This window comes from Myotis lucifugus, unplaced genomic scaffold (genome assembly GCF_000147115.1).
Source record: "Myotis lucifugus unplaced genomic scaffold, Myoluc2.0 scaffold_75, whole genome shotgun sequence".
Lineage (NCBI taxonomy): Eukaryota > Metazoa > Chordata > Mammalia > Chiroptera > Vespertilionidae > Myotis > Myotis lucifugus.
The window spans coordinates 3772618-3785352 of record NW_005871123.1 but is presented as its reverse complement, the minus strand read 5'-3'; the positions used below and the strand labels follow the sequence as shown (position 1 = coordinate 3785352).

Sequence of the window (12735 nt, the reverse complement as noted above, 5' to 3'; positions counted from 1 at the left end):
GGTGGGAGCCTCTCCCGCCTCCTCAGCAGCACTGAGGATGTCAGACTGCAGCTTAGGCCTGCTCCCCGCTGGCAAGTGAACATCCCCAGAGGCTGCCGGGCTGCCAGAGGTTGTCTAACTGCCAACTTAGGCCCAATCCCCCAGGGAGCAAGCCTAAGCCAGCAGGTGGTCATCCCCCGAGGGTCCCAGACTGAGAGAGGGCACAGGCCGGGCTGAGGGACCCCCCCCGAGTGCACAAATTTTTGTGCACTGGGCCTCTAGTTGTATTCATAAATGCAATATTAAAATTCTAAGGCACCTCTGGCTCTTAAGTGCAAAAACTTGAGTTCAAGCCAACCATTAAAGCTGATGATAAGCAGGACATTGGCTAAGGAATTATCTAATTGGATTTTCTCTGGTGATATTCTTTAACTACGTGACATTACCCTGAAACAGTAAAAAGCTAACATACAGTCTTTGGAAATGGAACATTTAAAAGACCTGTGTGTACAGTCGTGTGTGCGTGTATGTGTAGGTGTGTGTTTTGTGTGTGTGTGTGTGTGTGTGTGTGTGTTCAGATAGATGATAAATAGATAGGGAGAGAGAGACTGGGAGAGAAGGAATCATTGTTTTACTTCTACTAGTATCTCTTGCTTAAAATATACAATGTGGCCTCTGAGAATAATTCTTTTAAATAAAACAATTCATCAAAATAATTTAAATTGAAGTTTAAGAATGTAGAAAAGAAAAGCTTCTGCAAAGTTATTGATATAGAATGATTTTTGAAGCCAACCAAATAACAAATTTCTATTTGTGTTGGGAGAACAGAAAAGAACGAAAAATAGAAAAATTTGCAGTTACACAATAGGAAATCTTATCTGCACTCAAGATTTTCCTTGGAAATAGCAAATAAACTCTGATTCAGACTTGTTTTCACTCGTTTTTCTCTCTGCCTTCGGTTGCAAAACCAAACTCTTACTACTTCTTTCTCAAGATTCAGTTCTTCAGCCATCCTCATGATCTCCTGAGAGGAGGGTTTATTCTGTTCTCCAAAGTGTCTCTCCAGGGCACCTTTTGCAGCAATGCTGGGAAACCGGGTTGGGGAGCAGGCGGTGGGGGTGGGGAGACAGGGTAAGATTATGTTTTTGGCAGATCAATATTAAATTAGGTTGAATTTTTAAGTATTAACATGAAAATAAAACTTAAATACTCTTAAAACATTTTAAAACTCTTCGACAAAGATAGGTGTATGATTTGTCATATGTTTAGATACTTGTCTTTTGCAGGGTACCATTCATTACCAGGCACGGGAAGAAACAAGTAGAGACTTTCTATGTTTATCCCGCTTTGCACCACAAGAGGGCACTGACTTCCTGGGAAGGAAGAGAACACTTCTGTAGGCGTTTCTAAAGGTCCTCCAGAAATCATTTGTCATTTACAATAGATGAAATGTTCAGTGAACAACTCACCAACCAAAACAAAACCTACATTTTAGCATTTCCTCTGTGAGCCTCATGGAGATTACAAAAAAATCAACAACAATCTTTCTGGTTTAAATTGTAAGAAGTCACCTTGCACTTTAAGATTCTAAAATACTGATTACTAATTTTGTTATTTTTAATGACACAAATGCCATATTGCCAGCGCAAGACTTATATATAACAGGAAAGTAGAAATAGTCACTATTTTTAGAAATGATGGCTCAGTTTCTGTTTTATTCAAAACTTGTAGAGCAAACGTGTTCTTGAATCAAACAATACATAGTATTCCAACAAATGTTTAAAATTAATAGCTCTCCACTTCTTACTATTAAGTTATTGAAATCTGCTTTTTAAAATATATTTTGTATTTTTCAATTGGCTATATCCACCTTAAATTTATATGTTATGTTGCACCTATATTATGCTAAGAGCTTATTCCATTTGTAAAATGTCCTTTTCTTCCTCTAGAGACATTTAATATCTCAAAAGCATACCTTATAGTTGTTCTCCGTTTCCTTTTCCTTTCATTTACTCCCACTTTTTCATTGTATAAAGCTGTAATGGGGAAAAGAGGGATAATTACAGAAACCAAGTAGGGTTTAAAACAACAAGTCAGATTTGGATTTCAAATGTTCATTATAAAGCTATGCAAAATAAAATCACCATACATTTTTTAATTTTTTTGCAACCTATGACATTTTGTATTACAAGTCCTAGATAACAAGGTTAATACAGAAACAAATATTAACTTTGCAAAGACAATTGTCTATAAATCATATCTCTATTTGCTTTTGTTGGAACTCTTGCTCTCAAAACTTGCTCTTTATCCAGCCTTGACATATTAGTATAAGTAGATCATTTTCTCACATTAAATCGCTCATTTGACAATTGCTTGTGCTATTCACTTGGAAAACTCGTGTGTGAAAATGCTCTGGTTACACTAGTATTAGGTTAAAAAACGATTGCATGTACAATCACTATAGTATAGCATAAAGGTAAGAAAAAAGTCTGAATGTGTTTTAAAATTTTCATTTCACCGCTTCTCATCTATGCCACACAGTCCGGAAAGCTGTCCTCACGCAGCTGATCCTCTCACCGTTTACCATCGCAGTAAATTTATTCCTGCACTTGCATTAGCCTTCCTTTCTTTTAGTGTGATGAAACAAGACAGTTATTCTTCATCTCAAAGAAAAAAACACAAAACTAAACCTCAAACCTCTCGCTTTAGCAATATTCCTACCAATCGATGCCACTGTTTTTAGGTTAAAACGTCCCAGAGCCTTCAGAGATGCAGCGTTAGTACCTCCCACTTGCTCAGCCTCCTCCAGCCACTTAGATAATATTGCTTTTAGTTTGCATGCATTTTTGAAGCTGAGCTGCAGGTTTTCAAATCGGCAGATAGTTGTTTGACTGAATTCCGAGCCATGCACAGCTGCCAGGGCTTCCCCAACATTTGTTTGGGTGTACCCTGCGAAAGGAAAATGAAGGCCATTAGCTTCAGCTCTCAGGAATCATTCCTTTTGGTGCAAGATTGCATACATCTGCGAATCTTTGTCAATTGTTCAATACCACTTTTAAGCATATATTTGTTGGCAAATAATAATTTTTTGTAAGGGTCAGTGTAAAATTGCCTGTACTTCAAAAAAAATATTATTTCTAGTTAATTATTTAAAAATCATTCAGATAGGAATATCTGCCATTCATAATTTTTAGCCAGATTGGATAGATGAGTCATTAGATCAGTGATGGCGAACCTTTTGAGCTCGGCGTGCCAGCATTTTGAAAAACCCTAACTTAACTCTGGTGCCGTGTCACATATAGAAATTTTTTGATATTTGCAACCATAGTAAAACAAAGACATTTTTGATATTTATTTTATATATTTAAATGCCATTTAACAAAGAAAAATCAACCAAAAAAATGAGTTCGCGTGTCACCTCTGACACGCGTGTCATAGGTTCGCCATCACTGCATTAGATACTTAAAAATTCTTGTATTCTTTGTTATTATTATTAAATATCTGATGAATATGCTCAAAAGTCTATTGTATATTGAATATAATGCATAAAATAAATGGTGCTTTATCATAAATATTTTTTCTCAACTGTTAAGAGTGAAAAAAAATCAACTATATGTTGAAGGGTTCCAAGTAAAACTAAAAATTATGCTTACTTTTTCTAAAAACATGTCTATTATGAGACTTTAATCACTCAACATTTTATAAACACCTCCAAGCACATTTGTTACATCATTTGGTAATGCTTCTATCTCCTGGCAAAAGATTCTCATTGATTGGAACATTTTTAGAATTCAAGTTGCTATGAACCATCAATATTGAATTTGAACCATTCACAGCAATAGATATATCAAACTGCAAATGAATGTTTTAAATTGCCTACTGCCATGTTTATTGCATATTGTAACTACATATTAATTCAGGGCCTACGGCTATATATATACCTGTATTCATAAAATGGTTACATATGACACCCATGGATAAATATTATTACAAAATAACCTGTGGTTCATTCCACAACTACAGAAGTTTGAACTATCATTTTCAAACCCTTTTTGAAAAATTCACTATTTCATGAATTTAAATCAAGGTTAGTTGTTTCAGTTATTTTGTTAAAAACACTTTTCAATAGAAAGTAAACAAAGGCTATGAACAGACAATTCACAGAAACAAAATTGCAAACGACTGTCAAACACATGACAGAAACTACCATGAGGTACGACTTTGAGCTCTTTGATTTGCAAAGATCTAAAAGATTAATTGCATTTTTTCCTTCAATAACTATTTAACTATCCTATGTGCCAGTCACTGTTCTAAGTACTGAGGATATGTCATTAAGGAGGAAACAAAAGCAAACAAACAAACCAACAACAAAGCACCCCCGCTTTCATGGAGGTCTGTGGGACCCTTACAGGGACACTCAGGATGGCAGTACATGTGGTACAATGCCGACACAGACAAGTTTGACAACGTCTATCAAAATTACAAGTACTCCTACTTTTTGATCAAGCAATTTTGTTTTTAACACTTTTCCTGCACTTATATCTGTATAGGTACAAAATGACATTTATGAAGTTAATGACTGTAGTATTGTTTTTAACAGAATAATATCAGAGACCACATAAATTTACCATCACTAGAGGACTGGTGAAATAAATTGTAAAATGGAATATGACATATTCATTTTTTAAAAAGAAAGCTGGCTGGAGTGGCTCAGTTGGTTGGGTGTCATCCCAAAAGGTTGCCAGTTTGATTCCTGTTTAGGGCACAGGCCCAGGTTTCAGGCTCCATCCCTGGTAGGGGGTGTGCAAGAAGCAGTTGATTAATCAATGTTTCACTCTCACATCAATGTTTCTTCTCTCTCTCTCCTTCCCCCTTCCTCTCTTGCTCTAAAAAAAAGAAGAAAAAATCAATAACCCTGGCCAGTTTGTTCAGTGGTTAGTGTTGGCCCACAGACCAAAGGGTCTCTACTTCAATTCCCTGTTCAGGGCATGTACCTTGGTTCTGTAGCCCTGGTAGGGACGAGTGTAGAAGGCAACCAATGATGTGTCTCTCTCACATTGATGTTTCTCTCTCTCTCTCCCTCCTACTCTCTAGAAATCAATGGAAAAAAATATCCTTGGGTGAGAATTTAAATAAATAAATAAATAAATAAATAATCAATCAATCCTTAAAAAGAAAACCACAAACTAATATGGAAAGCTCTCCAAAATAGTTAAATAAAAAAAAATCTGTATGAAGAAATAAAAATATGTATTGATTTATATATGCATAAATACCTCTAAAAGGATACACAAGAAACTAACAACATTGAAAAACAGGAAAATCAAGCAAAATGGATATGTTTTATATATATTCTTTTATGATTTTGAATAATATGAATGCATCATTTATTCAAAAGTTCAAATAAAATACTGTGTAGAGAAAACTGGGTACTTCTAAACTAATTTGAGGTGGTTAAGTTGAAAATAAGTGCCATTAATTTAAAAGTCTATGTATTTTGGCTCTCAAAAATTTACAAGGAAATACAGGTCTTTGTAGGGTTTTCACACTTGGATTAATTAAATCCACAGTAGAGATGGAGAATGAGAACTGTCTAGGACTTTTGAGCAGAATAGAAGAGATTGAACAGTTATACAGTAAGGATCTGCAGACCAAGTGCATACCTAACTTAATTCTTCTCACTTTAAATTCATTGGCAAACTTTTCAAGTTCTCGAATTTCCGGGGAATCCATGTCTATTGGCTCTTCAACCAATTTACTTTTCCGCCTGAGTTCCTGCTTGAAATCAGGGGCCGTGGGGTCCTCTGCCAGGAGAGGCTGGTGCATGGGTGGAAAGCCATGGCTCAAGGTGTGGTCAGGAAACTTATAGAGACAAGGGGTTAAGCTGCCTGTAAGGAAACAAAGAAAGAAAATAAAGGGCCATTTGTAACTACCCACCACTTCTATACAAGCAAGGGTTTTGCCCATTAGATCCCATTATTCTGCCACAGCCAGTCTGGATTCTAAAAAGTTAACTGCCATTCAGTCGTCTGAGGTCAGAGTAGCTTAGTATAAATGCGATTATTTATTTTCCACCTTCCCCAGAGCAACAAAAGCAAAGATAATGCCAAAGAAAATAAGCCTGGAATTGCAAATATTTAAAACAGAAATAAGCAAATACTTTCCGAAGTGTAAGTTTTTCACCATTTTCTTTTTTAAGAAGACACACATTCCTGGGAATTTGAAGTTCAACTCCAGCAGAATGTATATTTTGATATCTATTATCTTAATCCATTGAACAAATAATCTGTGATGTTTTTTATAATCAAGTGACATGGTTAAGTGCTATGCTGGAAAGTTTTCTTAGGATCAGAAAATTGATTTTACAATAGTTAGAAGCCCAACTGTTTCATCAATAAATGTTTAACTTCACAGAGAAATAATTATGTCTTTTTAAAAATGTAACAAGAGCAGATAAAAAGAGAATTATGAGAACATAAACTACATTAATATGTTTTAAATATATTTGAGGAGTAGACATTAACAAAAGGTAACTTTTAAAGTTCTATTAAAAAGTCAGCAACACGATTTTTTTGAAAAGTATTCAATATAGTGAAATTATTCTTGATAATTTTTAAGAAGCAAAAATAAGTGACAAGGAAGAGTGCAATTCTGGATATGACAGGTAATCACCTATGAATAATAAAGCATTGTGTTGATTGAGTAGGTTAAATAATAAATCACAAAAACTAAAATATGTAAACATGTTTAAATTGCTTCCAGATTTCATTCTTTATTAGTAGAGAAGAGTCTGTCTCAGTTGGGAAGCTTGGGTGAGAGAATATAAGCCAAATTCCCAGACACTTTATTTTGGTTTTCTTCATCAATCCATTAAGTTTTAATTGTAGGTATTTCACTTCAATTTATATTAAATAACACATGTGTAACCAAGACACTTTGATATAAATAAAATATTTAGTAATTAATCATGTTTCTGAGTATTAATAAATATTTAAACTGAAAATAAATTACTACAGACTATATGCAATAGTAATTCTTAGAAACACTGAAAATATACATTGAGTTTATACTACTTATAATTTCTTCATAAATAAATTCACAAATCAAAGACATGAGTAATAATGTATTTTGCCAGAATGTTAAGATCTTACATTAATATATCAATATGTAATGAGTAAAAGAATAGTGTAAGTCAGCAAATTGTCAGCTATTATTTATATGAGAATATGTAATTATAAAGTGGACCCCTATCCAATAGACTATATTCATTTTCTGAAGCAAAGTGGACATGTATGTGAGAGATTAAACAAAAAGCATAAAATAAATTTAGATGTTTCACAGGTATGAAAAATATTTGAAAGAAGTAATTCCTATCTAAAAAAATTTCATGGTACTTTACAAACCCAAATTATCCAGTTTTACTTTTTAGAAAGTCAGTTAATCATCCAATTAATGCTTTAGTGGATATTAGAGTGATCAAAGAAGATAAAAATGTTCGGAACAATTGTATCAATGTTTAATTTATTACATAGTTTATTTTTGGAAATGTTTATTATTTTGGGATTCATTTTTAGCTTTCTATTAATTTTGGATTTTTTGTTAGTTGAAGTAAAAGAAAGATTCATACATACAAGAAGACAACTCATCACATTTATTTTGGCATCTAGTTAATATTTATCTCAAGACTTTTCTTTCACTTATGCTTTCAGAGTTGGTTCTTCTATGTTAAAGAATTATACTTCTTTCATCACTCAGAAATATCAAATGCAACTTAATACACTTAATGATGAAATACTCTTAGAAACAATAAAAGCAGAGACAAGAAAATCAAGCTGCTGTTTGATTTTGCACATTTAATGTATTTTAAGTTTCTTTAGATAACTCGTTTAACCTATGTCAAATTATGTTTATTTTACACTAGAGGCCCAGTGCATGAATTCATGCACAGGTAGGGTCCGTCTGGCCCGGGCCAATCAGGCTGGGGGAACGGGACATGGGAGGTTGGCTGCTGGCCGGGCCCACTCCCAATCAGGGAGGTGGAGCCAGCCAGGGTGAGGGGCCACGGGCCGTTGGCCAGCTGGCCCTACCCCCCAGTCAAACTCCTGGTTGAGGGGACAATTTGCATATTAGGCTTTTATTATATAGGATAAGTAATTTTTGCATATATTTTACATGAGATGCCCTAAGGTCTGACGTGGTTAGCAATCTTGACCATTCCATTTCATTTTTTTTTGCTGATCATAGCCACACACTGCTACAAGCTTTCTGGGACACCTCATGCTGGGTTCATTACACTTTTCTCATTTTCTTATTCTTATATAAACAAATGAGGTAGGAAGAATTTACAATTTTTTTACCCAAAATTTAAAATTTAGGAAACTTAAGTAAAAGTAAATTAAATGACTTTCCTTGGATGCCATAAAGAATTAACTATACAGTTGAAATTAGAACTAAAATCCCATGAACATTGCAATAAACCCCATCAAAATCTCCACTCAGGTAGATCAAATTCTTTCTTTAAAAGACTTCTGCAGTTTAAATTCATTAGTCTACATTAAAACAAATATTTTCAGACAAAAATATTATAATTATGTATTAAAATATTAGAAGTGGGCCATCTCTATTTCCAGAAAATGTTAAAGGTATTTTATACATTATAAATTATCTGGAAAACAAACATTCAGAAAGTAAATTTGATCATGAGTCTGAAAAGTGCACAGGAAATGCCATGTTCAAAGGCTTGGCATCCAGAGCAAAAAGGAAAACGTGTGATATGTCTTTATTTTTCATTAATTGAAAGTATCCGCAATTATCCACAGGGACACAGTTTTTCTGGAACTAACCCTAAACAGAAATTCATAATGAGTCATAAGCACAGCCAAACACAGTACATTTTCTATTCTCTGATCCTGTATTTGGGGGAGAGGAGGGATTGATCAGTATGGTATATGTGGCAAGATATTTTTAAAATATTCCTAAAGCTTTGCCCCCACTGGCGTAGCTCAGTGGTTGAGCATCCACCTATGAACCAGGAGATCACAGTTCGATTCCCTGTCAGGGCACATGCTCAGGTTGAGGGTTCGATCCTCAGTGTAGGTTGGGCTCGATCCTCAGTGTAGGTTGGGCTCGATCCTCAGTGTAGGTAGTGCGGGAGGCAGCCATTCAATGATTCTTTTTCATCCTTGATGTTTCTATCTCTTTCTCTCCCTTCCTCTCTAAAAATCAATAAAACATAATTTTAAATACATATATATATATATTTCTAAAGCCTAGATAGGGAAAAAGCAAGGTAAACGATGCTGTGACTTCTGTACAATGGTGAGTCTCATATTCAACTTCCCAGAGATTAATAAAGCAAAGTTGTCTGTAAGCCTAGACAAGCACTCATCTAAATAGCTTGGAAGTGTCTGCATATTCTTCACAGCCCAGCTATATTTTCACATTGCAAATGAATCTACTACAGCCTTGCTGAATTGCTCCAAATGTGTCTCTGTCTGGGGGAGCAGAGGTGAATCTTTAAGGCAGGCAACGGGGATGAGGAGGGCTCGCCTTGCAGGGCGCTGGTTCAATGTACCGTGGTACCCGGGCAAATTGCGCTCCTGCAGCATGTGGCTCTGACAGATGCTGACAATGTCTCTGAGGTCACGGGCTTGAAGCCTTAAAGGAACAAACACAGGAAGTAGAGAAACAAAGCAAAATACTCTGCCTTGAAGAATGTGAATTTGAATATTTCTATTTTCTTCCTCCCCCGCCCCGCCCCGTGCATGACGATGTGAAGAAAATTCTAAGTTTGAATTGTGACCTTTTCTCTTTTGGGTACTGGTAAATCCTGTCCGTGTACAACAGGAGTCCTCTGCCGGGCTTTGTAAATTAAGTTTATTTGGAACACAGCCACGCCCATTTGTTTACATACTGCCTGTAGCTGCTTTCCTGCTACCACTTGAGTAGCTGCAACAGAGACTAAAAAAACAGGGAAAATAAATCAGGTTACAGCCACTGAGAGGCCCTTCATGATTCAGAGGCAAAAGACCTTCAGTATTACTCCTTCCCTCAGAGTCAACACAACCAGAACAAGTTAGGGGGAGGGGGGAAGAAAAAAAAAGAAAATTTGAGAATGAAGAGATGAGCTCCAAAGTAGGCTATTTCTTTTTCTTTCTTTTTTTAATTTTGTTTTATTGCTTAAAGTAATACAAAGAGTATTACATATGTCTCCTTCCCCCCCCCCCTTGACATTCCAACTAGAGTGGGCACTTTCAGCCATAGTCATCTTTTCTTTATTATCTGCTCATTAAAGCAAAAGGGCATTCATGTTCTTGATTGATTCCCAAACCTCAGCTATTTTGCTTTCCTCTTAAAATTAGTTTTTAAACAAGGACTCTCATACCAGGTCTTGGTTTGGACGTTATGTAATATAACCCTGCTGGGTTAAACATGAAGTACCATGGAGCTGATTTGCTCAGTTTCACAGGCGGGTGGGCATGGGGGGGCAGGCAGGGTGGACATTCCATTGAGCTTGTTTTCTTTCAGCTCGCTTAGGAAACTAGAGAAGAGAAACAATTCCAGACACCCAAGAATCAAAGTTTTGAGAGTGTTTGTTGTTGATTTATTTTGTTTAGGAGAGATTTTGAATAACATTTATAATTCCCTGGTTGCTGCTATCAATACTGCAGGCTGTTGAATTATCTAAATTCTCAGAAGTAAAGAGACAGAAGAAGGAATTCAGCTGCAAGGGTATCTGAAGAGAAGAGCAAAAGAGAAAGACAGGTTGAGTTGGTTAAAATTGGCCCCAACTCAACTCTAATAGGGTTGTGATATCCATTCAACTTAAATATGAAGAGACTAAAACTTAAAGATGTTAATGGCTTGAACAAGGCTCAAAATTAGTTTATGGTGTGGCTAACTCATTGCTCCCAATTAGTCTGTCTCTTTGGACCAGGAGGCACAGCGAATTAATCTGATAATTAATGTCCTCCCTACTAACAAAGTATTGGCTATAGCTTTTTCTTTTCAGTGGGTTACTCATTTAATGAAATGCTCAAACTAAATGTAAGCATCAGAGTCTAGGTAATAAAATAACCACATTAAAATAAAGCAATACCACATCCTTTGAAATATAGCACTTTCTGTAGCTCCACTTTTATATGGAATAGGTGACAAGCAACTGCCTTTGTTCTTGATGATAAGATGCTTCCATGGATTGTGTAGAGGTGGTTTATTTGATGAACGCCTTGAGACTACTCAGAAAATTCAAATGACATAACCGGGTTTCTCTTTTGTGTTTTATACCTCTACTATCTTATTTCTGAATTCGTGTGTTTTATAACTCAATTTGTGTAGCTTCTCTGGGGATAAATGCAGGAGAGTTCAGATTCTCTGACTTTAATCTGCAGTGATGCAAATGCTAATACTGAATATATGTCAAAATAGTGACATTCATACAAATTAGAAAGCATATCACATTTTAATGATAGCACTCTCAAAATATATTTGAATATAATCTCTGTGCTTCCTGGGGAGTTTTTCTTGACGTAACAAACATATTTAATTTTGTTTTAAGACTACAGTGATACCTCCAAATCTTAGGGTAACATTTTTGCTTTTGATGTCGCCAACCCAGGCTTTGCATTACTTTAAAGTGTTTTCCAGGGGCCTCTCTGGGTTTGCTGCGTGCCTGCCAGGAACCTCGCACCAGCACAACCTGAGCTGCCTGAGCTTGTTCACTCCAGTCCTGGAAACAGGACGAAAGTTAGAATTCTCAGGCCAGCTGGGAACTCACTAGCCTGCAGGCACTGGCCTTGATCTGGTGGGAAGGAAGGTGGTAGTAAAATCCGTCTTAAAGTATTTGGTCTGTGGCTGATTTTATCTTTGTGCTGACTTCGGTCCATCGCTGCCTGTTGCTGGGTTTTGAGGGTGCATGAAGCCGCACTTGGCTCCAGGGGTATCGCTGTGAATGAAAAGCAAGGCCTCTGCTCGGAAAGAGCAGCACAGGACCACGTGCTTGTCAATCCCTGTCCTCATAATCAAATGCGGGGGAGGCCCAGGGAAGCATTCTGCCTGCACCTCTAGTGGCTAAACGCGTGTCATTGTACTCTTCTATAAAGAATGAGTTTCTCATCAATGAGGGCTGTTCTCATTAACCATGAATACTGATTACTGAGTGTCTGAATCATAAGTGATCACTTTTCAAAGGGGAAGAAAAAAAGTATGGCTTTCCTTATCCTATATATAAAAGAGAAACATGCAAATTAACCATCCCTCTGCTATGCTCAAGCCACACCCACAAGCCAATCAGGAGTGAGTATGCAAATTAACCCAACTAAGATGGCGGCAGCCACGGAGCTGGAGCAAGCAGGAGGCTTGGATTGCCCCTGGTGATGGAGGAAGCCAAGCCTCCCGCCTGCCCTGGCCGGGCCTGGGCTCCCTCAAGGCTACAAAGTTTCAATTATAGAAGATAAATAAATCCCAGAAAAAAAAAAGAAATAAAGGAGAGGCTGGGAGCTTGGGTTGCCAGGGGGGCATGGCCAGCCTGAAAATGGCCCTCAGCCCCTCACCCAGGCTGGCCACACCCCCATGGGGTGAGGGTCCCTGCTGGGGGGCTTGACCAGCCTGAAAACGGCCCTCAGTCCCTCACCCAGGCTTGCCAGGCACCCCAGCAGGACCCTCACTCTGATCCGGTACATCCTTCAGGGCAAACCAGCCAGCCCTCATCCGTGCACACAGGCCTCTATCTACACTAATAAAAGACAAACATGCAAA

The 12735-nt window shown here is 37.0% G+C and overlaps 1 protein-coding gene across 2 annotated transcripts in view; it reads right to left on the bottom strand.

Moving 5' to 3' along the window:
- Positions 1–608: 608 nt before the first annotated feature.
- The window catches only part of POU1F1 (POU class 1 homeobox 1), a 17720-nt gene continuing 5593 nt past the window's right edge, over positions 609–12735 (bottom strand). The window contains exons 3-6 of one of the 2 annotated variants that reach the window (XM_006090544.1): positions 5643–5867; positions 2764–2928; positions 1955–2015; positions 609–1064 (exon numbers count right to left, since the gene is read on the bottom strand). In XM_006090544.1, the coding sequence (XP_006090606.1) occupies positions 854–1064; positions 1955–2015; positions 2764–2928; positions 5643–5867 (662 nt within the window). In that variant the 3' untranslated portion in view covers positions 609–853. The remainder of the gene's footprint in view (positions 1065–1954; positions 2016–2763; positions 2929–5642; positions 5868–12735) is intronic. The other variant, XM_006090545.1, reaches the window with a different exon arrangement.